At 46.7% G+C, this 24,905-nt stretch overlaps 1 protein-coding gene across 1 annotated transcript in view; it reads left to right on the forward strand.

Moving 5' to 3' along the window:
- The first annotated feature begins 501 nt into the window (after positions 1 to 501).
- Positions 502 to 24,905, forward strand: part of WASF2 (WASP family member 2) — a 29,638-nt gene continuing 5,234 nt past the window's right edge. The window contains exons 1-6 of the mRNA XM_082493961.1: positions 502 to 535; positions 16,011 to 16,128; positions 17,709 to 17,862; positions 21,826 to 21,960; positions 22,479 to 22,632; positions 23,746 to 23,863. Of these exons, the coding sequence (XP_082350087.1) occupies positions 17,733 to 17,862; positions 21,826 to 21,960; positions 22,479 to 22,632; positions 23,746 to 23,863 (537 nt within the window). The 5' untranslated portion in view covers positions 502 to 535; positions 16,011 to 16,128; positions 17,709 to 17,732. The remainder of the gene's footprint in view (positions 536 to 16,010; positions 16,129 to 17,708; positions 17,863 to 21,825; positions 21,961 to 22,478; positions 22,633 to 23,745; positions 23,864 to 24,905) is intronic.

The following is a 24,905-nucleotide window of genomic DNA, read 5'->3' on the forward strand; positions in this document are numbered from 1 at the left end:
TGAGACCATAGAGGCGAAAGGCAACACCAAAGGGGAGCTCTGCGGAGGGGGGGGGGAACGGAAGAGACGCAAACGCCTTTCCTCCAAAACCACCTGGAAGCATATAGAGCTCAGGCAGTCACAGACTAAGACGCACAATTTGGGAATGTCGTGGCTGGGTGTGGTATCGCGATTCTCCTCTCTGCCCCGGGAATCTCTCCCAAAGCTGCACGAGGATCCCCCCGTCTAGTCCCCGCGATGGTACGTTCCCCCCTGTTTACTCTGTTTGCGCGGCTGGCTTGGGTGGGGTTCTTCTGCTGCTCCAGTTTCGTACGCAAGTGGCGTAGGATGGGTTTGATAGACGTGCAGGAGAAGCCAGTAGCGTGGCAGTATCGTTGGCCGGCGAGCCAATGGCGCGGCGGACCGGCGGCCGGGAGGAGGCGGGGCGAGGCTCAGTCAGGGCAGGGAGGGGGAGCTGTGGAATGGCGGACGGCCGGGCTGGCCCGCCCTGGTGGTAACGAGCCGAGGGGGCCGGAGAGGACAGCCACGGAGAGGGGTGAGTACGAAAGGGCCGAGCGGTGGCTCCCCGGGCCTCCCAACCCGCCTTTTCCTGGGGGAGAGAGAGACGGAGGCGCTGGGGTGGGCCGCTAGGCCCTTGTCAAATAGTGAGCTGTCGGGCTGAGCCGGGCAGTGTTTCCTGCCACATAGTGAGCCTCCGGCTTGTGTGGGCCCTGGTACCCCCGGGCTGGGGGGTTTGGGGCGGGCCTGGCCCCGGCCCGGGGACGGGGAGAAGGAAATGGCTTCATTCCTGGGCTGACACTTGCCCAGCCCCTCCCAGGGGCCATGGCTCGGTGCAGGGTGTGTGCCCTGGGCCGTGGCTGGGCTGGCCGGAGGGACTGGGGTGTAGGGACAGGGCTGGCCTGTCCGGGGGCGGTGGCACAGAGCCCTGCGTAGGGTTAAGGAAATGCCGGTCTGCTGGGCTCTCCCGAGGCCTCGCCGGTGTTTGCTGTCCCGGGGCTATTACAGAGGTCTGAGTTAGCGGGGAATGGTTTGGGGGAGCTGGGGAGAAGGGGGGGGGGAGGGGGGGGTGCTGCAGGGTCCCTTGTAAAGGAGAGGCAGTGGTGCTGTGCTGGAGGAGGAGGGGGTCCTTCCTTTTCCAGGCTGGTTGCAGCCTTTGCTGTCTGACATCACATCAGTGCTTGAGCAAACGTGTGCGTATCTGTGTACAAAGTCTGGCTGGCTGCCCTTGTTGGTGCAAGTTCTGGTGGTTGCGCTCATGGAGCGTTGCTGTGAAAGCAACTTCTGAGTCCTGGCTGTCCTCCTGCCCCACGAGTGCGTGTACCCTTCAGTATGGCTGGCTACACTTTAAGGATGTGTGTAAGACCTTGACTATTAACTATGGGCACACAAAATGTAAAACTGCTTGGGGTGAAACCGTGTGGGTGCTGTAGCATGCTTTGGAAAACGTTTTCCCCAAAACTAAATCCCTAGGCACTCTCTGAAAGGAAGCTTTGAAGGATGTTATGGGATGTGGTTGGGTAGTTTGGTCAAACGCACTGACCTGCTGGTGATCTCAGACTGTATTTCTTCCTGAGAAGAAATAAGTTGTTAGGAAACGTCCTTGGAGTTGTACTTTACCAGCATTGAGGTTTGTGTTGGGATCACTCTTTTGGGATACAAATAAGTGTATGTCCTTTGGAGAAAGGTAAGAGATTGCAACTCTTCCCTGTTAGCTATTTTTTGACCTCAAGGACTTTCCTGTGGTAGGATTTGTTTTTTCCCTGCCAAAAGTTTCATATTTGGCGTTACTCTTTTTATTTTCATTGGTAGCAGCAGCAGAATTGGGCACCTCTACATAGATCGGACCACTGGTGGGACTGTGTGGTGTGTTAATGCCAGGAGTAGGCCTGTTTGATCAGACACTAGAAAACACTGAAAGTCTAAGTCTTTCAGCACTGCAGATGTTGGTGGACATGAAATTACATTAATAGTGGTAAAAACATTAAGGACACCTGCTGCAGACAGGGGCGTAATTGATGGAGCTCTCTGTAACCCTCACACTTGTGTGTCCTTCCCACAGACTTGTGAGATGGAAAAGTTGAAAGTAAAAGATGTGAGAAGCCAGCAGGGTGTGTGTGCGTGTGCTTCCCTGTGACAGAGCTGATGCAAAATGTTACTTTATGGGAAGTACTAAAGTCTGTATGCTTGGTCACATGAGGAAGGGGAATAGTTATGTTTTCCACCCGTTTTAAACATCTGCAGAATCAGTTGCTACTAAATGCTGCAGGAATTTAAAATGCTGCGTTGCGACACTTTTCATTCTGATTTGCCTCTTACTGACCTTGAGTGGGTTTTTGTCATAGAAACCGATACAGAGTTTAATCCAAAACTTAGTTAAAAACAAACCAAAGCTAACATCTACTCACTGAAAACAGAGACAGCACGTTGATAATGACTTTGAAAATCCACTTGCATTCACAGCCAAGGACAAGTTTTATCCAGGAAGTGGGGTGGAGCAGGCCAAGCACTCCAGTTCTGTATGGTTTTTTTTATATTTTTTATTTTTTTTAAAGGATTGTGCTTGAAAACATGAAGTTTGAGTGAGAGAGCTTGACCCAGGTTTTAAAGACCCACATAATGCTGATCTTTGGTCAAGCTACAGCTGTCTGTATTGTCCCTGGGTGGGTTGGTGACAGCGGGGATCAAACCCTGGACTTCTACCTTCCAAAGCATCGATTTCTGCTTGGTTAAAAGCCATGTTCCGTTTGGGGTGAGGAGCAGGTTTACCAGCTCCCTGTGTAGACCAGCTGAGGCGAGGTGAAGCCTTCCTTGCTGTACTTTTGAAGTATGTGTTGTAAGAGGATAAACTTCCAGGGGTGAACTGAAATGTAAACTTTTCCCTAAACCGCACATTTTCAGTGCTTTTAAAAAGAAATGTGATTTATTTTTTTTTTATCTGTCTGGTAACTAGTTCAAAAAGTGAATGCCCTAAATTCCATTTTTTTTGTTTAAAAAACCCCAACCTTCTGATAGCTCATGCCTGTCAGACTCCTTCCTCTTCGCAGCTGTGAAGATAAAGCCTTTCCGAGCCATCTGCTGCTGTTAAGTTTTTTCCAAGCCGCTGCACAGTGACGTTAGCAAGACCACTGCTTCGTTTCACCATTCCCGCACCCCTGTCCCCAGCCCCGCAAAAAATCAGTGCTGTAGCAGTGCAATGCCACTGCCTGATCTCAGGCTGTGGGCTCACCCCCAGTTTCTCCCTTTAGCTTCTGTCTAGTCTACATTCCTAACAAATCTTTCGAGCTCTGATTTTACAAAACTATGCTGGGGGGTGGGTAGGAGGGTGCGGGCTAAGGCTGCAGGGAAAAAAAAAAAAAAAAAAGAAGGAAATACGGTGTGCTTCCGGCTACTTTATTTTGTACAAGTCCTATTTGAAATGTATTGAGAAGCGAGTGGCTTACTGAAGAAGGGTGGAAGCTGGAACTGCAGCCCTCGTGTCTTTAGAGATATCACTGCTGAGGTTTGAAGTAATGAGTCAATAGTGAAGTTCTAAGCAGAGTATAAAACTGGTTTCCCTATGAATAATGTGACACATCGAACAGAAATGGTGTATTTTTAAGTTACAGCTCAGGAGGTATTTGTGAGCAGTGATTCATTAAAAAGAATACAACCTTTATGATAACTGCCAACCCAGTTTCTCAGCATGCTTTGAATATATCTCATTCTTCAGGGCTGGTCTAGGAAAAGTTGATTTCATTCACAAAGCTTAGATAATCATGTAGTGTGGGTGGAGGGGTTAAAACTTCAGTGATTGCCTCACATGCATATAGTTACAGCAGCAAATCCATCTCCTGTATTTTTTTTTATTATTTTTTGTGGTGATAGAAGAACAAAGAAGGTTGTTAGGATTAATGTTTCCACAAAATCAGGTTAGTTTTCTTTGACAGACTGTAATAAGGAAGATTTGAACAAGTGTAAGACTGAGCTTTAATCCTTCTACATAGTTTCTCTCTGTGGGCTTTCTGGATTCAAATGTTTAATAACTTTAAATGTAAGGTTTCTGTTTTGTCTCTGCTAGGTTTGATGATAATGCTTAGCCCTTGGTCATTCAGCCGAGCAAAATACCTTGCTGCGTGTGCTGCACGAGTCAGTCACAAACCAGGAAAAGGAGTGAATAGCAATTGTGTTTGCATGTCTCATGTATAAAGTTCCCGCTGTCCCCATACAGAGTGGGACACCAGCACCTGGCAAAAACACGCACCACCAAAAGCTGCTTCTGAGGGTTAAAATAGCCAGAGCAGGCCAGTGTCTGATGGCTCAGCTCTGGGCTTGCTCCTTTATCGAGTTTCTTGTGCAAAATGCACAGGAGGCAAACCAAAAGTAAGGCTTTCAGTGTGCTGAAATCTAGGAAGGCAAAACGCAACTATTTTCCCAGCCTGTCTTATGGTGTGTTACTGTTTTCAGCAGCACTCTTGCTTCTAATGGGGTCTGTAGTAAGAAATTGTGTATTTGAATATTTATTCTTACTGTGCGAGGATAAATATTTGTGAGATCGGACCCTTAGTTACCGCAGATTAACATTTATTTAAATATTTTAGGTATTTATAAACATTGGATTTAAAAAAAGGCATGTGGAAATGGCTTCTGGGTAATAAGCAAATGACTGCTCAGAACAGAACCACCCCGGTGACATTTACTTCCTTTGTATTTTTGCAACTCTGTGTAATAAAAAGACCGTGTGTTTTCTTTTTGAGGAGGGGAGGCTGCCGGTGCTGCCGATCAGGCTCCACTGCAAAGGGCGTGCTTGCTAACAGGAGCTTCTCCAGAAGGTTATCAGATTCAGGCCTGATTCTGGTTTATATAGGATTTGGTTTTCCGTATGGAGGTCTGCAAGACTTTTTTTTCCCCTGCCTGGGCGGCTGTAGCAGGCAGGTTCCCTTCCAGAAGAACTGAAATGTGAATTTCTACATTATTTTGTTGAGCAAGCAGCACAGCGGCAGTGCAAAGCGTTAATCACGTTCTCCATCCTGAGCTCGCCTTCCCTGCAGTAATGGGCCTGGGAAATAGTTCCTCTAGATCCTACCCTAATTCTTGAAATCGCAGTAAAGCTTTCTGGTATTATGTTGCTACTGGAGAAGTGATGGAGCACAGACATATCTCAAGTATGCATTTGCCTGGGGGCTTTGATGAAGAAAATTTAAAGGACCAGGAATCTCAGTTGGTCTCCCAGAAATGAGCTCAGTGGTGACCCGCTCTGTTCCTTCAACACCTTCTGCGTCATCTCCTCTTATCCCAGACCTGCTTTGGGGAGAAGTGGTGGTTTAAAGGACGCTGTGGTGCCAAGAGAGGAAGGGAGATGTCTGCGAAGCAGCAGCAGTTAGCATTTGTTCTTCAGGGCTTAAATTTCTGCATGGGACGCTGTTGCTGTGCCGTGGCTTTAGAGGAGCTGCTCTCGGATCACTAGTGACCTGTTGTCTTGGGGGTTTTGATTTACCTGCGTTAGCGTTGGAAGTGGTGCACAGTCAAGAATGGGACGGACAACATGCGAAGAGCTGTCTGCTAAAAATAATTTGTTCTTACTGCTGCTGCAAATCAAACCTAAACCACAGGTTTATTATTTTGGTTTCTGATGAAAGTGCTCAGTAAGAATTGAGAGCTTCTCTTGTGTTGTCTGATGCAGGCAGATAACCTTCTTCTCGAAAGGTGCTTGTTTAATATGAATGCTGATGCATTTATTCGAACGACTTCTTTATGAAGCAAAGACACACATAGCTTGGAGATTAAAATCTCCTAATTGTAAAGTGACGGACATAAAAGGAAGCGTCTTTTCACCTAGCATATGATAAATGTAGGACTTGCTGCCCCAGGATTTCATGGATGCCGACTGTTTAGATGAGTTCAGCAATGGACGAGACCAGTTTATGGAAGTGAAATCCGTAAAGGTCAATTAAATGATAATGTTTGTTTCTGCGTGGTCTTAAGGTGTGGTGGGATGCTGAAACATGGAAAAGTACAACGGGGAGAACTGTTGCTCTGTGCTTGCTTTGTTTTCATGCTCTTTTCTTTATGCGGCTGATATCTGGCCACCAATGGACAGAGGATGCTGGTTTATCTGGAGGCTGGATGACCTAACATGGCTATTCTTAAGTCCTGTGGCTTAGAGTTTCTTGTCTTGTTTGTTTGCTGACGTTTCCGATGATGTTACAGAGCAACCTGCCTCTTCCCGAGCCTCCATTTTTCCCCGCTCATAAAACTGGGCTAATGACTCTGACCTTTTGTTTGTAAAGCAAAAGGAAAAGGATCAACAAAATACTGGGGCTTATTTACTATCATTACTGAAATGATGAGCAATGCCACTTTGCGGTACTTCAAAGAGGCTTCGCTTATAAGATGCTGGAAATCCCTAGAGAGAGAAAATGTTTCAGATGGAAAAAGGAGGAGGGGGGAATATTCCTCCTGTTCTCATCTCGTAAGTGTACTCTCCTGCAAGGCATGGAGGTAATATCTCCAACCATCTCCCCTCCCAGCTGGGCTATTTAAAATAGCCGTGGACAATCTTTGCTTTTTTCCATAATAGCCAAACTGGCTGGTGTCACTGATCGCATAGGAGTGAGTTCTGTATAAATTGTTCACATGCTGTGGAGTTTTGCGAAGTACTTTGTTGACCTATTGTATTACCACTAATAAGATTGAATGTGGTTTTAATTTCTCATTTCCTCTTTCACTGGATGCCCTTTTCCTCCTTCTTAGAGTCTTACTTCAAGTCTCTGTGTAGCAAAAGTCTTTTTTTTTTTTTTTTTTTTTCTGCTCAAAGCATGAATGATGCTTTGCTTTCAGGCAGCTCCGCACTGGAGGGCTTTAAGTGGCATTCAGAGAAGGCTATCAGCCACAATATCTGATGTATTGGTGTAGCTGCGGTTCATGCATGGAGTGCAAAAAATGGGATTTAATTGGGAGGGAGGGGGAATAGCGGCCCTGGCTGAATGGATGGGTGAAAGTTCCCCGACCACCCCTTAGCCCAGCAAATAGTTCGTTGAGTGCTCGCCAGAGCGGAAGCGAGTTCCCTTTCAGGCACCCTGCTTTTGTGCACCATAAGAAAAAGCACACACTCTTATGGTTTTGGCCTTGCAGCTGCAAAAAAAAAAAAAGTGAGAGAGAACCATGCACACACCCAGATCCTGTTCTTTCAGTACCAACAGCTGCTGAGCTGATCCTTTGCTGGAGGAAGGCATATAGCTATAAACACAGCTTGTGTAAAACCTTTACCTTCTGTCTAGGGCAGCATGAAATAACTGGCCGCTTCCCTTTTGGAGGCTAAATTAAAAACGTGTGTAATTAACTTATACAAAATAGCCTTTTGGTTGCTATTGAGAATTCAATATTGTATCAAGGAGGTTACATCTAGGGTCTGGCTTCACATGAGAGGTTTCCATAAAGCAGCTTATTATAGACCTTGTGGTGAGCTTTGATAGAAAGACTTGCATCTTTAGCATCCCTAATACGGTCTAATCTCTCTTCTCCTGAAAAGATCGGTTCAATAAAGCGATCGTTTCAAACACTCTGAAATACTTTTGGATGGTCCAGAGCTTGGAGTTTGCACTGTAGATTACATAAGGTGAGATCACTGCTGGGCTCAGAACAGGCAAAATGGAAACAACTACAGTCTAAAAAGAATATTTTTCTGACTGTCCCAAGGAGATTACACAGGCATCTGTCACCACGTCCAAGCTGAAATTTGACCCTGCTCTGTCAGACCAGGGAGCTGATTGAAACAGTGGGGCCTTGCTGAAGTCTGCCTGGAAGGTTGTTCGGTCCCGCTGGCTGCACGGATGGAGAAAGTGAGTCCGAGGATTGTCATGCTGTTGAGCAAAACCAGAAGACTGCTACTCGCAGCTTCCTGCAGCTCTGCCTGCAAGTCCCAAATGGCAGCCCGGGATCATGCGCCGTGCCCGTACGTTGCACAGATGGCTTGTGCACACATAAAAACCAGATTGGGTGTTTCTGTGGGGTTGCCTCACTGGGAACCTCTGCGGAAGAACTGGGTAATCACAGATATGGGGCAGGATCCTTCTCCCCCAGCCCTGGTTCCTCTTCCTACTCTTGGACAGGACAAACCATAGGTGCGGGGAAGGAGAACTGCCTGGAAAACCCCAGATCCGTAGTGGCTTTTGGTACTGGTGGGGTGGGGCCTGCCTGTTCTCCCCAGTTCATAGATAGTAGTGCCTGTCTCACTTTGGATCTCACCTGAGATCCAAAAAGCATTTTCAGGGTCTTAATGTGGCATCATGTGTATCCCCTCCCCCCCGCAATAGAAAACCCATGTGTTATTTTGACTTTATAATAAAGACACTGTTCATAAACCACTTTAATTTAGATGCTCAAGGCTGTTCTCTTGCTTTTTTGTGACAGAAATCCCAGAAGATATAACACTTCTGGAAAATATCAGGGAGTCAGTGTCTTTTTTTTTTTTTTTACTCTTGTGTCAAAGGTTAACTTAAAATATTAATGTTGCAAAGATTCATTTAAGATATTAAAACTGTTCAGGCAAGAATACATGTACATATTGTAATTACTTCCTTTTTCTTACAATTAAAGTAATTGGATTATATTTAATGAGCTATTTACATTTAATAATTAAGAAAAGACTTATCTTTCCAGCATTCCCCAAGTGGAGCAGAAGGGTGGGGGCACTCAGAGCTGTGATATAATTATCTAGGCGTGAGTTGAAACTGAAAGAGCAGTTGAGCTGTATAGAAAACACTTGGAACTGGTTTGTTCCTACTCTTTCATTAATCAAAATAGTTTAGTGTGTGTTAAAGGAGGGGAGGCTGAGCTTAGCTGCAAATGAGACAGAGTTTATCTGCTGAAAAGGAAGGTTAAAATATGTTCAGACTTCAGGAATAAGTCATTTAGAAGAAAAGCCACACCCTCTCTTTCCGTATTAATTACCGAGCGCTGCCCTAGAATGAAAATGTGCTGATGTATTGTGAGAGTTGTGCTTTGCACCGAGCGCTTTGTTAGTGCTAACAGGCACAAGCCTTTCCTCTTGCTGGAGGAGGCTGGTGTGAAGGAGAGGAAGAAAACATGCTATCCTCATTAGCAGTAATTCAGCCTGGGAATGAGCGATTCAGCGGTGTTTGCTTTAGCAGCCGCGCACCATTTGCAGAAGTTGGGCTGTGGCTCTGCGCAGGCATCCCCGCAGCGACGGCGTGAGGGTCGGGTACCTACAGTACCTCCCGGTGAAGCTGTTTGGAATGATGCTGCTTGTGTTGCTGCCTAAATTGTGTCTCTTCTAGTCAAGACCGTTTGAAGTGAATTTCAGTGCCGTTATGGACTTTGAGGCTTGGAAAACGAAATCTTGTGATTTTTATCCAGAGCGTGTTTTGCCTGGATTGGGACAGAAACGAACAGATGACTTTGCTAATGAAAGCTCCTCAGCCTTGACCTTTAAGGACTGGCTTTTGGGGCAGAGTGGGCATCCTGGTTTAGTAGACATCTCTCTCTTGGGTTGCTGTGAGTGCTAACCGCGATGGTTGTTACTGCTCAGGGGACCCGTCTCCTGGGACAGGTTGAGACCATTCCTTGAATCGTCTCATTGACTTTGGACAGTGATCTGGGCTCGGACCAGGTTTTGTTGGAGACCGCCGATGGACCGAAACCTGCCCACTGACCAGGCCTCTCCCCACATACTCCTAAAATATTTGAGAACCTGTAGTGGGTTTTCTGTACTTGAGTGCGCCAAAGCTACCTGTTGATTGAAGCTTGTGACACTACTCTGTATTGTCACTGACCTTGTATCCTTGCCAAAACTATCCATAGGTTTAACACAAAGCGTTCTGCTCCCTTCGCTGCTCCTGTTTCCTAGGAAGCAATAAAGCTGGAGCTCTTCTGGCGCTGAAGGAGCCCTGCCTTTCTCCTGATGTATATCCTCACAGCAAAGACCTTGAAACCTTTCTGTTTTGGAGCTTTAATTCCTGTTTAATCAATAGTTCTGTATTCTGAGAATCAAATCCCTGTGACAGCTCTCTCTAATTGAGCTAAACTGCCTTTCTCTTGTCACATCTCTTCTAGAGTTTTATTTAAATGCATTTGTTCTGCCTGTATCCTAGTCAAGAATTGATAGGAACACCAGGTGACCCTCTTTGTTTAACTTGTTTTTCAGCTAAATGAATGGAAACATTAATTAGGGCAGTGATGTGTTTTTTAGGAATAAAAAAAAAGTCTAGGTCAAACTGCTGGCTGTATTTGCACTCCAACAGAAGCTAGGAGGATCTGTATGTTCCCCATTGGTGACACCCCCATCCTTCCACCCCCAGCTTGATTTCTGCCAGCAGCTTCAAGCGAGTCCCTCTGCAGGAGAGCAGGCTGGCATTTATTCCAGCAAGATCATCTTCAGCAAAGCTGACAACAAAAGTTTAAAAGGAAGAGCCAAATTTTCAGTCACACCTGTGCAATCCCCTTGAGGGCAGTAAATGATGATGATAATGCATGAGCCAGACAAAAAAAAACACAGAAAATGGCTTTCTGAGCCTCTTTTGCATTTTTCAGAGCCAGCAGACTAGAGAGGGGGGAGAAAAAAAGAGTAGGAAAAAAAAAAAAAGAGAGTATTTTTACTCTGGGAACTGAGCGGGCTGGGTGTTTGTTGTCTCAAGGACTCCACAGTGCGCTGTACAATGCTTCGTTATTCTGCGAGATCAGGGCTGACGTTTCCTAGTGTCAGAACATCGCTGTGGAAATGTGCACTGTTGCTCTTGCCCCACGCTATTACCAAAACACCTCTTTCGTAATGCCGGCAGATCGTATCTGCGAAGTTCCCGAATTGGTGATTGAAGTGGATTATTAATATACAGAGGGGTTATGTATGGTTTTTTTTTTTTGCGTTTGGCTAACTGTGCTCTCCTGAAGGCCCTGTGTTTTCAGTAGATCCTGCTTCAGGAAGGCTTTTGTGTGATGGTGGGTGAAAACACAGCCTGCGCTTTCCATCTTAGCTGCTGGTAAGAGATGGTGGGCAGCGTTTTCTCCGGCGCCTGGGGGGTTTTACCCGTCCCTCTCCCTCCCCCGTGGCTTTTGGGGAGAATAGACCACTGTGAAAGGAAGCAGCCCTGCAGCTGCCCTTCACTGCTGACTCCTGCTCAGCTGCTGGCAGGCTGGGCTGCTAATGACAGATGAGCCTGTGACGCGTTTTTGGGAATGAATACTTGTTACAGCTGGCGGGATGGAGTAGTTTGTGGCATCACATGGCAGTTTGCTCTATAATTTCACTCCCTATTGCTCGGATGCAGCACTGATTGCTAGGTCTCTCTCTGAGTGTGGAACTGTAGCATTTCTGATTGCTGCATCCCACTTCTCTGTGGCTGCATTGTGAGCTTGGATATAGCCCTGAGCACTCAGCAGAGCCTTCTGCTGAATTTTTTTTTCTCAGTTCTCCGTGTGTGCGTGTGTGGCTGCTGCTTCCCTTTCTGCTAGTCTTTTGGGGTTACATAAAAGCCAGTCTCTTTCTGGCCATTACAGCTACATGGGGGAGTAGTTACTGCTGAGAGAAGCTTGAAATTTGAAGCAGAGTTGTCACAGACATTAGAAAGAACAGTCAGTCTGCGTTGGCAAGCTACTGAGTTAAGTCTCATTTCATACTGATGGGAATTTCAGATCTGATTATCTCCTTCCTCCCTCATTCCCAAACCTGCTGGTGTGTCTAATCCCCCAATGGGTACTCCTAAAGGCTGCTCTCCAAGGCGCTTAGCTGAAGGCTTGGTCTCCTTGGCTGTGCTGCTTGTGTCCGGGCAGAGGATTTTATAAGCCCTGGTGAGGGCAGGGTGATTGGTCACCCTGACGTACTTGAAAATCAAGCCTAATTTCCCTCCCCTTCCCCAAAAATGCGCTCTGTCCTCCTTAGGTGCTTTGTGCTACACCAGACACTATGACAGATGATATCACTGCTGGGGTCCAGATTTATTTGCAGATGGTCCCTGATCTAAGAGGTTGTGTGTCACATTGAGTGGGGAATTACCCAGGTGACTCCCAGTAATGCTATGCTAGCTGGTCAGATACCAGTGAGAAGAACCTTGCCAGCTCTCTCCCTCCAACTCGCCTGTTATTTACAGCTCTTTGTGTGCATTACATACACACGTCTCACCTTGTAGTCCTGCCTGTCTTCTCCTCTGCACCGCGGTGTTGACTGTGCTATCTGCCTGCCGTACAAAAAAAAAAAAAAGAGAGGCTGGTTCCTCTCTTGCTGTGCAGTGCTGTTTTCTGCTCTGCTCCAAACTGCTTGTTAAGGAGTATTTGCTCCGAGTTGCTGTTTTCAGTTGACAGAACTCGCGTTGGAAAGCAAATACTCAATCCTAAAATGTCCCTGTATTGCTTCTCAATACTTGTAATCAAAGTCTGTCTCCTTTATTGTTGGTAACAATTGTCCAATTTTACTGTGCCAGCCCTATTTATTAAAAATAGTCAATAAGACGAAGCTTTGTGCAAGGGGTTTATAGACTGGCAGTTCTTGTTTGAAACAAACCAATTGTGCTTGATTCTAACCCAGAACTGAGATTCCCGAGTGATCTGCTGCAGCAGAGCTCATGGGGAGAGCGGTCGATGACTTGCTGATAAGGAATCTTAGAGCGGCATGCTCATCTTGAATTTACCTCGTGCTTTGCTCAAAGTGCTGGATTTGGAAAGGCAAAAATTGCAAGTCGCGTATTTTTTTTTTTTCTTTTTCCCCTTTACGGGCCTGTGTTACACCACTCTTGTTCCCCAGAGCCCCAAGAGTATTTACAGAAATAATTGCCAAAGTCAGAATCCCCATAAAAACTGGTGAGCAAGGCATTCAAGGTGAGAGCTTATTGTGGAGGGAGCGGGGTGTCAGGTCGGCAGCCATGTGAAGAAGCACTACGCATGGATCCTGCTTTCTTGGAGAAATACGAGGTGCCCGAGACCACCGTATATGCAGTGAACAAGCACAGGAGTTGATCGGAAGCAAAGGGGCAAAAAGCGAAAGGGGCTACAAAGATGATGAGGGGATTGGAGCATCTTTCTTACAAGGAAAGGCCGAGGCACTTAGGTCTTTTTCGTCTGGAGAAAAGAAGACTGAGGGGTAATCTTATCGATGCTTATAAATACTTGAACATAGGAAGTTCCATCTAAACATGAGGAGGGACTTCTTTCCTTTGAGGGCGGCAGAGCACTGGCACAGCTGCCCGGAGGGGGGGAGTCTCCCACTCTGGAGCCATTCCAAACCCGCCTGGAGGTGTCCTGTGCCACTGCTGGAGGTGCCCCTGCTCTGGCGGGGGGTGGCACTGGAGGAGCTCCAGAGGGCCCTTCCAGCCCTCACCAGTCTGGGATTCTGTGAATCCTGGACATGAGGTGCCAGTTGTGGCTGGAAGACCGGTAGGAATGTAGGAGCGGTGAGCTCAGCTTCCAGGGCTTTTGTCGTGCTCAGCAAACTTTTTCTGGGCCGACGTGGGGCTGTGGAGCAGGCCAGGGCTCGGCAACGCGTGCGTAAGCATTTCGGGAGAGGGGAAATTATGAGGAATGCTGGCAATGCCCAGCTGGAGGTGGGGCAGTGTACAGCTGCAGGGAGGCAAAGGGAAAAGAGCTATGGGGCGAAGCTGGGCTTTTCAGATGGTTTGGCTTTTAGTCACTGCCGTCATAACAAGGCTCGGAGCCTTCTTTTTTTCAAGCCGTGACTTGGAGACTTCAGAGGAAATGCTTGCCTTGAGCAGGTAGGAAGGTTCTGATTCAAGTGGGAGAGGAAAACCATTTGTTACTGTAACAAAAGCCCTTGCTTCTTGTTTTTAAGAAGGTGTGAAGCACGACGGTTGGGAGGATGAGTATTTTGAACGTCGATTGATGCTGCAGTGTTTGTGGATTTGGCACACGACTGGTTTCAGTGTTGGCCCGTTTCCTTCCAGCTCTCCCAACCAGTGGTGCTCTGCAACCAGCAAAGATCGCTTAACTTCTCTCCTCACATAGCTAGCGCTGTGTTTCAATTTGCTGTCTTCCTTTTTTTTTTTTTTTTTTTTGCATATTCATTAGAAATCTGTTGCAGTTTTCTGTTTCTTAGAGGCAGTTTCCTTTTACTTTTAACACTCTCCCTCTCTTCTCCCATTGCAGCGGTATTGGGCAGGTCCTCTGTGCCCATAGTGTGCCATTCTTGCAGCTTCTTAAAAACAGCATATGCACCCCCCCAAACTCTAGTACTGAAACAAATCTAATCTTCAACATTAATAAGCAAGTGGAAACACTTATCTTTGCCCGAAAGATACGGATTTTTGGCCTTGCAATTCATTTAACTTGCTTCTGAATGGTAGGATTTAGTTATAATATATGGTCTGTGGTAGTTACGTGACAGTGACTAATGCCTGATGACCAGTCTGGCTAGCTGGGGTGGAAAACTGCTGTGCTGTCATGCCCTGACCACTGAAAGTAAAGCGGTTCTGGATGGCCCTTGCTGGTAGCGTGCTGTCAATTGGCTTCTTAATGACTCTCTTAATAAAAGCAAGAGCCTCCTGGAAAGCTTTTTTAGGTCTGTCCCTTCCTTGTTTCATTTACTGCGTCTCTTCCCTGCTCCCCTTGTGCTGTCTCCAGTGTTTTGCTTCCTCCTTCTCCCTCTGCTCTCATACCTTGTCCCTTCTCCGCAGTTGATTTTCTGCCCCTCCTGACTGCTGCTTTCAAATTACGCCACTTACTTTCCAATCCAGACTATTAATCTTTGTCCCACCTACTCATGAGGCATGAAGGTTTTACAGGAGCCCATTAGCTGTTATCTCTATAGCTACCCTCCACAGACTCATGGGGAAAACCGAGGTCTAACACTCAAGTGCCTTCTTGTGGGGATGTCGACTGCTCTTTTTGCTAATGTTGGCACCAAGCTCTGGTTGTAGGTCCCAGATTTCCTATCTGCCTGCCTCCACCCTACCAAAACATCTGAAACCTTGAAGCTCCTTGTCCTTCCGCTTAGAGGAGAGGAAATTTTTGCTTTAAAATGCCTCTTATCCCAGCGACTGCTGGGAGAGCAGAAGGGTGGTTGTCCACAGCCCATCCTGTCCTCCCTGCCTTGCTCGTCTCCGCTGCTCCACAGGGTTAATCTCCTCTTTTAGTTTGACTGCTGCTTGCTGGGTCCTCACTGGTGTTACAAGCAGCAGTGGGGCAACAGAGCCATCCCCGTCGCCTTGGGAAGAAGCACTGCTGCCGTACTCTTTGTGAGGAGGGCTGTCGTTGCGATCACGAGGGTGAAACTCTTGATTCTGCAGTGGAGTGTGGCAGGCTGTGCTGGGAGGGTGGGGGTGGCTGGCAGGATGAGCTAGGCTATAAAGGGAGTGTTTTTCTTAGCCCTTATCGCTGCTGTCTTGCACCGGTGCAATTTCATAATGTACGTGTGCTGTACCATTGTTATTTTACTTAATTTTTTTTTTTTTTAACTTTCACCACTGCTCCTTGCTTTTAGTTTCAGAAGGCAAACACTTTGGGGGAGGCTGTATACAGACAACATATTCTGAGCCTTTGTTTATTTGTGGGTATTTGGGGTGCTACTTGATTTTTCTGCCCTGTTCTCCCCATGCTTGCAGAAATGAGCGCTATCTGGGTCTATCTGACCTAGCATACCTATCGTCTTTTGGGTTTTTTTGTCTCTTTTTATACATGTGCGCTCCCATCTCTTCCCCTTACAAGCTTATTTTTCCCTCGCGCTGTTTCCCTTCTGTCTGTCCTGCAGTTGGAAGGTTTCCAGCCAGGCTCGGTGGATGGATTGTCCACTCCGGCTCTGCAGATCCCACCGACCGTGTGTGCTCCCTGGCTGAGCCCTGGGGAAGCACAGGGGAGAAGCTCGATGCAGGCAGCCTGCAAATGCTGCCTTGTTTATGAGAGCTGCTTGTTGGTGCAGACTGCAGTCTGGGGGGAGCTGGGAAAGTTTGTCTGGCATAAAGCGCTAAAGCTGACAAAAGATTGTAGGGCTTGGGCTGTAATCAATAAAACACGGGGTATTTAGAAGCGAAGGTCAGGGTCCTTCCTTAGTTCACCCTGTTCTTTAAATATCCCAGCAGTTACTGATGGCTGCTGCAGTGCTTGGACATGGTGAAGAACAACACGAACTTCAGTCCTCGGAGAGACTCTGCTTTTATTTATTTGGATGCGGATCGCGCTCCCCTCTTCTATAAGGTGTGCGGTTTTGGGGGACCCTTTCCTTGCGTGGGGACAAATCCTTCACACAGAGGCTTTGCAAAATGGCAACTTACATCTGCTTGTCTGGGAGATATCCGTGCGCCCCGGTGTGCTGCGGCTCTTGAACTCCTCTGCCTTAATGGGTCAAATTTAGCAATTCAAAATCTGGCTTGTGAGGTAATTAGGAGGGATAATGCCCACTTCTTCCTCTTAACACCCTGATAGAAAAGCATCCAGGAAGGACTCCTGGACCTCAAAGATAAGCTGCCAGCTGCCACAGAGACTATCAAAGGGTGGCTCAAAGTCAAGAGCAAACAGCTGATTTTTTATGGTTCTTGGGTTTTTGCTGTTGGTGACAGGAAGCCATGTTCCCCAAGCTGTTAGCTTCCTGTTTTATTTTTACACCCAGCCCGAGCAGATCAGCATGCCTATCACATGGGAGCCGGCTGCTTCTCTGGGGTTGTTCCTCAGCTGACCTAGAAAAGTGATTCTTTCCCCTCCTAAATTAATGAAGAAGTTGGGATGTATTTGCTTTCACTTAAGTCTTAAAGATTTCAGGCGTGTATCATGCTCCTTGTTCTAAGCTGTTTACCCAAGTTCCCTCCTCGCTCCTGCAGGCGGACGATCTGAGAGGGAGCTGTTTGTTGCTTCAATGTTTCAGCCTGTTAGCAAAGGAGATTTTTGTTAGTTCAAGGCACTGACCTGCACATAAAAGCATTTTCTGTCCAAAGCATAACTTCCGGACAGTTATGTTTTCTTCTTTTTTTTTTTTTTTTATTTTTTTTTTATTAAAGAAAGAACTGGAAGTTTGTCCTGACTGTGGTACAATCAATCTTGCCTTCTTTCTGAGCACGCTCTAGTCCTGCATCCTGATTAGAGCTCCCTCAACGTTAAACTGCTGTAGCACGAAAACAATGGTCCAGTGTAAACCTCGGCCCCGGGGGATTTCCCAAGGGAAGAGGGGTGCAGCCTGCAGGATAAGGAACAGTCACCAGAAAGTTTCCTGGTCAGCTGCAAGCGCTTCCTGTTGTTTCAGGAGAGCCCTGACTCTTCTCCTCTAGGAGAGAGGCACCACGCATGCTTTGGTGTGCTGGAAGAAGCTGTTGGTTTGGGGTTTTTTGTTTATTTATTTATTTATTTTTAACATCCTCTCAGTTTAAGCAAACTTATTGATTGCAAGTTTAAAATATTTCTGAAGAAGCGCTTGTAAGACTTGCCAAAGACGCCGTGCGTGAGGGCGGGAGGAAGGAGACTGCTCAGAGGCGGCGGATGGGTAGGAAGGGAACAACGGCTGCGGTAATGCCAGCAGCACCTTGTGTGTGGGCGAAGATGTGTAGTTTTCCATCTCTGCCTCCGTACCTGAGCTGGTGGGGCTTTGCTGTCACTGCAAGTCATAGAACAGCAGGATCTTTATTTCTGATGAACCAGTTTTATAAGGGTGGGGAGGGGGGAAAGAAGGCTTATAAATAAAGCCATTTGAGAGCAGGAAAAACGAACACCATGGCTCTGGTGTGCCTGGAATTTGCGGTTGAGTAATCCTTTCCTGTTTCTTTTTTGGGTTGTTTTTCATCTTTCAGAACAGTGCCTGAAGCAGGTCCACCATGCCGTTAGTAACGAGGAACATTGAGCCAAGGCACCTGTGCCGTCAGACGTTGCCTAGCGTTCGAAGCGAGCTGGAATGCATGACCAACATCACCCTGGCAAATGTCATTCGACAGCTGGGCAGCCTGAGTGAGTACCATGGCGAGCCTGCGCGTTGCCCTCAGGAGTCGCTAGTGCTCTTTATTTAGCTCCCTTTCTACTCTCGTGTTCCTATTTCTCCCCCATCTGCCTTCCCTGGGTAATGCTAAAATGTTTTCCTAAAGAAATCTGATGCTAATTTCATATCCCTGGTCCCACTGCCTTCCTATCTAAGAGAAAATGGGGAAGGGGGGGTGGTGTATATGTGTGTGCGTGTGTGTGCGAGAGGCTGCAGCGAAACTGCAGATGGAAGGATGGAGCACAACTCAGGCTTGTAAAATGGGAGGCTCTCCGAGCAGCCAGGATCTTGTGTCAGGGAATGTGCCTGTAATTGCACGCGCTACTAAATGGAGCTTGACTGTGTTGAATCTACAGTGTGTCAGTAGTCTTATTTTTAATGAAAGATAATTAAAGCGCACACGCAGAAGCTGCCTGTTTGCCCCTGCTGTTTGTTGCGTTGCAAGACCCAAAGTCCCCAGTCTGAGCCAAGCGTTGCCTCTGGAGTATTGGGGGTTTGAGGCTGCTCGCCCAAATGGCAGCACGAGCCGTAGCGATGCCTAGCTCAGCTCTCCAGTGGGCTGACCAATACAGCCTTGTAAAGGCTGGAGGGAAAACGTGGGCCTACGTGCCATAGGAGAAACGAAGAGTTAATTGTGGTCTCTCCAGGATGACTCCTTAGTCTGTTGAAATGTTCTGGATTCTGATTAGCCACCTCTGCCCTTGCAGCAAGACTTTGATAATCAAGTTAATATATTGTTTAGCTTCTCTGTGGTGTCTGCAAGCACTTCTGCTTGCTCTGCAAAGCAAGCCCCTTGTCTTCCGCCATAGCGTGAATGTGGCAGGGAAAGTTTGGGCGCAGTCTCTTTCCAGCAGTGAAAACCATGGCTGTTGCTAAAATCTAGGCCTGTGTTTGCTGCCAGTCGGTATCACATTCTGTTGGGTTGTAGAAATGTCACTGCACAGGCATGACCAGTCTCTCTGCTCGCGTTCAACTGGCTCTTGTTGTTCATTTGTTAGGTCTTGTAGCCAAGATGGTTGTGGAGTGTGAGCAAAATCCATCTCGTGCATGTGAAATGATGAGGAAGAAGGCAGTAAAGCTGTGCAAATCTCAGCTGCAGAGAAAGCTAATCCCAGTCCAAAGGCATGCAGTGGGTTAGTGTGACAGAGCCGTGGTGAGATCCTTGAGGTTTAGACCTTCTTTGTGCAGCTCAAATATTCAAAGCTTCTCTGCTTCTACCTCATCAGAGAGGGTGAAGCGCTGGAAGCCAAATTGCAGCCTGGTTTCTTTATCGGGAAGGTACCCTGGGAGCCTCGCTCGGCGATGTGGGGAGGGAGGTGCGTGCTGCTGGACCAATCGCAGATACCTCCAGGAGAGTGCTGGAGGGAAAACTCGGGAGAGGTGGCTCTTGCTGACACTTGCGTGCTTTTCTGTGTGAGAGGGGAGCGAGGCAGGTGGGGAGGAAATGCTGAGCACCGTCTCTTACCCGCTTCCCTAGGGTCAGCAGTATTTTAAATGAAGCAATATTTAGACTAACTGCTTACAGAACGCTCACACCGAAATGACCAAACTCCTGCCGCCCCCCCCCCCCTCCTTTTCTCTCTCTTACTTCTGAAAAAGAAATGTGCTCCTTCCTCGTACGTTGAATATTACAGGAACGTAAAGCAGGTTCAGTAGGCTGTGACAGCTCTGTCAAGTGAATAATCAGCCATGCCTAGTGCACCACAGTCTCTTTACAAAGATGCAAACATAAATCTTGTCAAACTTTCATATTCCAGTGAGTTTACCCTTCGTTACTATCACAGCTGGTAGCACTTTGTATGAGTCGACTGTGCGTTTTTGTGTGACTTCATAGAATCCACAAGCTAAAGATGGAAAGACCTATTAAATCATGCTGTCTGTCTTCCTGCCAGTGCATGACAAAGATAATTCTGATTGTAAGCTGCACTTTTGCAGTCAAAGTAACTAAACCAAAAAATTAATCTCTGCCTTACCCCATCCGAAAGTGTACACGAAACACAGAACAGTGAGATGCAGGATGATAACTCTGTACAGGTGTGCTTACACAGGCAAGGGAATACGGACCATCCCTTCTCCCTCCAGGGTCAAGACCAATATATACAGTGCTGTTTATATATTATTTTGTGCTTGAAACATACCACTAAGCATTGCAAATCAAAAACTTTATTCTTTTTCCCCAGTGCTTGTTGCAGTTCCTTGTGAAATTCACAAATGATTTTCAGTTCTCGTTACAGTAGAAACCAAATCACGAGGGTTTTTTTTGAACTGTTGCTGGGGGGTGTCCAGTGATCCCATAGATAAATGTCCACTCTCTTTGGTCAAATAGGAGAGCTGGTCTTGTGCTGTTGTGGAACACAGGGAGTGCTCCATGAAACCAGGCTATAGCAGGAGCTACCTCGCCCCTAGGTCTCCAGAAATAAAATCCTTCTCATGAGTTTGAAGAAAGCTGGTTGGGCTTGTTAATGGAGCGTATGTGGAGACTGTATTGTCTAGGAGAGTGGAAGGAGGAGGTCAGTTGAAGTTAAGGTCCAACATTTGCTTTCTATAAACACTTCAACCTGGCATTGCCGCCAAAAGGGGTGGAGGAGGTTGATTTTTAACCTGGCTGGTTCCCCGTGCTTGGCAGTGTAAGGAGAACTGCACAGGAGTATGAGCAAGTAGCTGATATGTCGGTTTAGATAGCTGGAAGTATTTGTGCAGCTGGGCTTTGGGGGATGCCCTCACGTTGCCTTGTGGAAGGGGCTCTTGTCTTTCTGATGTGACTCATTGCAGTCAGCCAGATTTTCCAAAATTGCTGTTAAAGTTAGGCTTCCAACTGGTTATCCTTTTCTGAATGTCGAAGAGGATCTTTAGGAGTAACAGATTCCAGAACAAACTGTTGACCATATGATGATGCACTTCAAAACCAGACTGCTTATTGGGAGCAGGCTTGTACTCAACAGCCGTGGCTGGAAATGTTTCCCATCAGTGGGAACTCCATGGGCCTATGTCTGCTGTCGGTGCCAAGTCTGTTCTGATCAGCGTTGTCCTCAGCGTGGTTGGGGCTCCCTGTCTTGGATTATGCCTGAGAGCAGAACAAAAAGACAGTACTTATTGTAAGTTCTTGGTTTTCTTCCAGTCCTCCCATCTCTGTCTACCTGTGGTCATCTCTTGTTGCATGCATAGATTTTAAACTCTTAAGGACAGGAGACATCTTTTTTTAATGCTTGTAAGTGGTGCAGTGAGCTCCCCATCCAGGCCCCTAGGCACTCTTGCCGTCCAAACGACGGATGATGTTTGTCATAGCAGCCCACTGGGCAATCCAAGCTGTTACAGAGAGAATATCCCTGTTTGAGAAGTTCCCCTTTGGTTTTGATTTAGAATAAACGTGAATGCATCAATTTTTCAGACACTGCCACCTGAAGGAACAAAAGGGTCAGTGCTTTCGTCTGTGGTTATAGCTCAGGCTTTAGGATCAAGGACTGGGTCTGCTCTCTAGTTCCAGAGTACTTTGAACTTGTAAATATGTGCCAGTTACCCTGGAGGCAGGCCTGCTGGAGCTGGAGACTGGGAGCCTTTGAGATTCTCCAGACCAATAAGAATCTAACTGTATTTGCTTGTCTAATAAACAGAACAGCAGAGAATCTTAAAGGACCTACAGGCCCATGCAGATTCAGGCCAGTATAGCGTTGTCACCCCTCTTCATTTTGTTACTTTAATAATGACTTGGAAGTATGTCTCAATTGTTTCTTTATTGCTTGAAGATCCCTTGGAACTGTCGGGTTTTGGTGGAACAGAGCGTTTTCTTCCCGGATGTTAAACTCAACCCTGACAATCGGGAAAAGAAGCATGGTTCTTTTCTTCTTTCTTTCTTCATTCTTCAAGAAAACAAGCTGGGAGACTGAATACGGTCTGATGTGGCTCATGAGGGTAATGCGGATGCTTTAATATTCCAGGTAAATTTGCAGAAGACATATTTGGAGAGTTGTTTACTCAAGCCAACACCTTTGCCTCTCGGGTGAGCATTCTAGTGGAGAGAGTTGACCGCTTGCAAGTCAAAGTCACTCAGCTGGATCCCAAAGAGGAAGAAGGTAATGGAGTGGAGCGTAGGCCTTGCAGACCAAGCATGGTAAAGATTCTCATTGAATCGGCATGGTTGGTTCACAGCCATAAAATGAGCGTGATGCTGCGATGGGTGCTGGAACGTCTTCTCTTGGACTAAGAGGGACAGTTTCCTCCCATCCTGAACAAGCACTGTGTTGCTCATGTCGATAAGCTTTCTGGCCGAGTCTTGCTCGTTAGCAAGTCTCTATGTGGAAACCCTTTTCAGCAGTTTGATAGCGGTGCAATTCTTGAGTCTTGGTCGCAGGGGTTTGAAACCACATTAGACACGGCTCTCTTGAGATTTACCATACAGCAGCGGATCTTGGCATGGCATGATCTGAGATTTGCTGGGTTTCCCAAGAGATCTGTGGGAAATGGAACCTGACCTTAAGAAGTGCTAAGCATGCCAAGAACTCCAACTGAAATCAGATGTTTGCTACTTGATCTTCAGTGTCATTGGCCTGGGTCAAGCTGTTCTTCACTTGCTCTCTCCTCTTTCTTACAGTCTCCCTGCAAGGCATTAATACCAGGAAAGCCTTCAAAAGCTCCACTACTCAGGACCAGAAGCTCTTCGACAGAGATTCTCTCCCTGTGCCTGTCCTCGAAACCTATAGGACCTGCAATACCCCTCCACCTCTCAACATTCTCTCACCTTACAGGTATGGATGCAACACCTTCTTGGCTCCTTCTTCACTTGCAGAGGAGCACGTCTTCCTCCCAACCTGCCGAGGTCATTTTCTATCCCATGCTGTATTGAAGTAGCCGTTTCCAATGGGAAATTGAGTTGCTAGACTGAGATCCACCAGGAAATCTCAAAATTTTGTAGGTTACATGAAACTTTGCTTTTGGGGCTGTACAAATGAGCATAGCTAGAAAATTATATATTTGGTTACCTGCTGTCACTTCTGTGACTGCCCTGGGGCAAGGCTTGGCTGGCACTGCATAAACATGCTAGGTGTTGTGCAGATGAGGCATTTTTCTTGTGCTTCTCTGTAGCCCTGTGGCTCCTTTCCAGAAAGCCGCAGTGCAAACTGCAGAGCATACATCTGTAAATGGCTCTCACCCAGGTGGGTGCAGAAGACTCCCGTAGATCTTTCTGTGGCCGCCTGCGCCTGGTCTGAGACATCTGATGTGACCTAGACTGGCTGTGTAACCAGTTCTCCTGAGCAGTCCCGCTCTGATTTCATCTTGTTGGTAGTAGAAGTAAAGGGGGTCAGAATACAGAGACTTAGCCCACATCCATAAATATCTTTTGAACAGGTAAAAAGTAATTACAGATAGCTGGAGGCAGCTGTCTTCTGCCAGACGCGGCTGCACTGCAAAGTAGGAGGAGAGTGTGTGTGTGCTCACTCATGAGTTTCAAGGACGCTGCTGGTCTGATTTAGGGTTCCTGGGCTGGAGAAGGCTTTTTTTTTTTTTTTTTTTTTTCACACCAAAAATACAACACAAACAAGTGGGAGTTGAAGTGAGAGACCTGCTTCTCTCTTGGTGATTGCTCAGAGAGGTTGAGCTCTTCAGGTGCTGAGTAACGGAGAGTTTGTGAGAGGGCAAAAGCGATGGCAAGTGGGAGAGCTGGGACAGGCAAGGCTGTGGGTCCACTGCCTGTTCTGAAATGGAAGACAGAGGTGAGAGCAGCACGTTTGACTTTCTCACTGCAGACTTTTAAACTGTCATCTGGGGTTGTGCCTTGTGTTTTCTTTGGGCTTTGAACAAATGCGTGACTTGGTCCTTGTTTGTGTCGTTTCTTTTTTTTCCCCCCCTCCCTGTTCCAGGGATGATGGCAAAGAGGCGCTCAAATTCTACACAGATCCTTCATATTTCTTTGACCTTTGGAAAGAGAAAATGCTTCAGGACACCAAGGATATTATGAAAGAGAAGCGGAAACATAGGGTGAGGAAATGGGAGATCTCTGCCAACAGAGGCATGTCAGGGAAGAATAGGAGGTGGGAAGTGTTAATGAATCTTGGACTCCAAAGTTGCCATCCAAAATTCAGGTTTGCTCTCTTAAACTCTTTAGGGATCAATTCAGTGAAGTTTTTATCTGGCTTACTCTCATCCTTGTTAATTAAAAAAAGAAAACAAAGATACCCTTAATCTGTTTTTCCAAATGCCACTGTCTTGGTATGGTTATAATGGCTTAATTTGTAGTCCTCAAACATAGCGCTGGTGCAGTCAGCAGGGGAGAAAGTTGTGTTGGAGTGTTTTCTGCACTTCTGATGTTGCATAGGGGTCTGTTCAGTGTTGAAGCAGCGCAAATCCCACTGCCGCAGCACCGCAGTGTGTTGAGTGGTGTAATAAATTCTACTGTGGAAGAATGATGAAAGGAGAAAATGTCCCTTCAGGAGTGCAAACCCAGGCCCTAATGTTAAATTAGGGGCAAGTGGGAGGCTTCACAAAACCATTTAAGCTGAAAATGCCAGGTAGAGTTCCTGGTTTGGTTGCCTGGGAATTTTGAACCATGTTTACCAACACTGAAACTTACACCATAAAAGATTCTGTTTGGGCATACTTTATTTAGCTTTTGAGCAACTGGAGTATTAAATATCAAAACAGATCATGATTTTTCAATCCAAATAACAAGGGAGAGATTTCGGGCGTGTCAGAACACAGAGAATGAGGCTAGTTAAAGCCCAGTTCTTTGTGGGCAAGTGTCCATATTGCACACCCAAAGCGCTTAACACCAGCAAGGTGATGGTGAGATTTGGCAGTCTTGACACAGAGGCTAAAAACTGAATTGAGGTGGGAAACTGAGCTTTCACTCTGCCTTCAAGGTGGTCATGCCAGGGAGTAATGATGGCATCATGTCTGGGCTGCACTGGGGAAATCTGATGTTGTCTGTCTTTTTTTTTTTTTTTATGCTATCAGTGCTCCAACTTCTTTGTATGGGAGATTTTTGGAGCTTGCAGCAATCATGAAAGTAAATTAAAAATCC

Source organism: Vanellus vanellus (genome assembly GCF_965231255.1).
Source record: "Vanellus vanellus genome assembly, chromosome: 22".
Lineage (NCBI taxonomy): Eukaryota > Metazoa > Chordata > Aves > Charadriiformes > Charadriidae > Vanellus > Vanellus vanellus.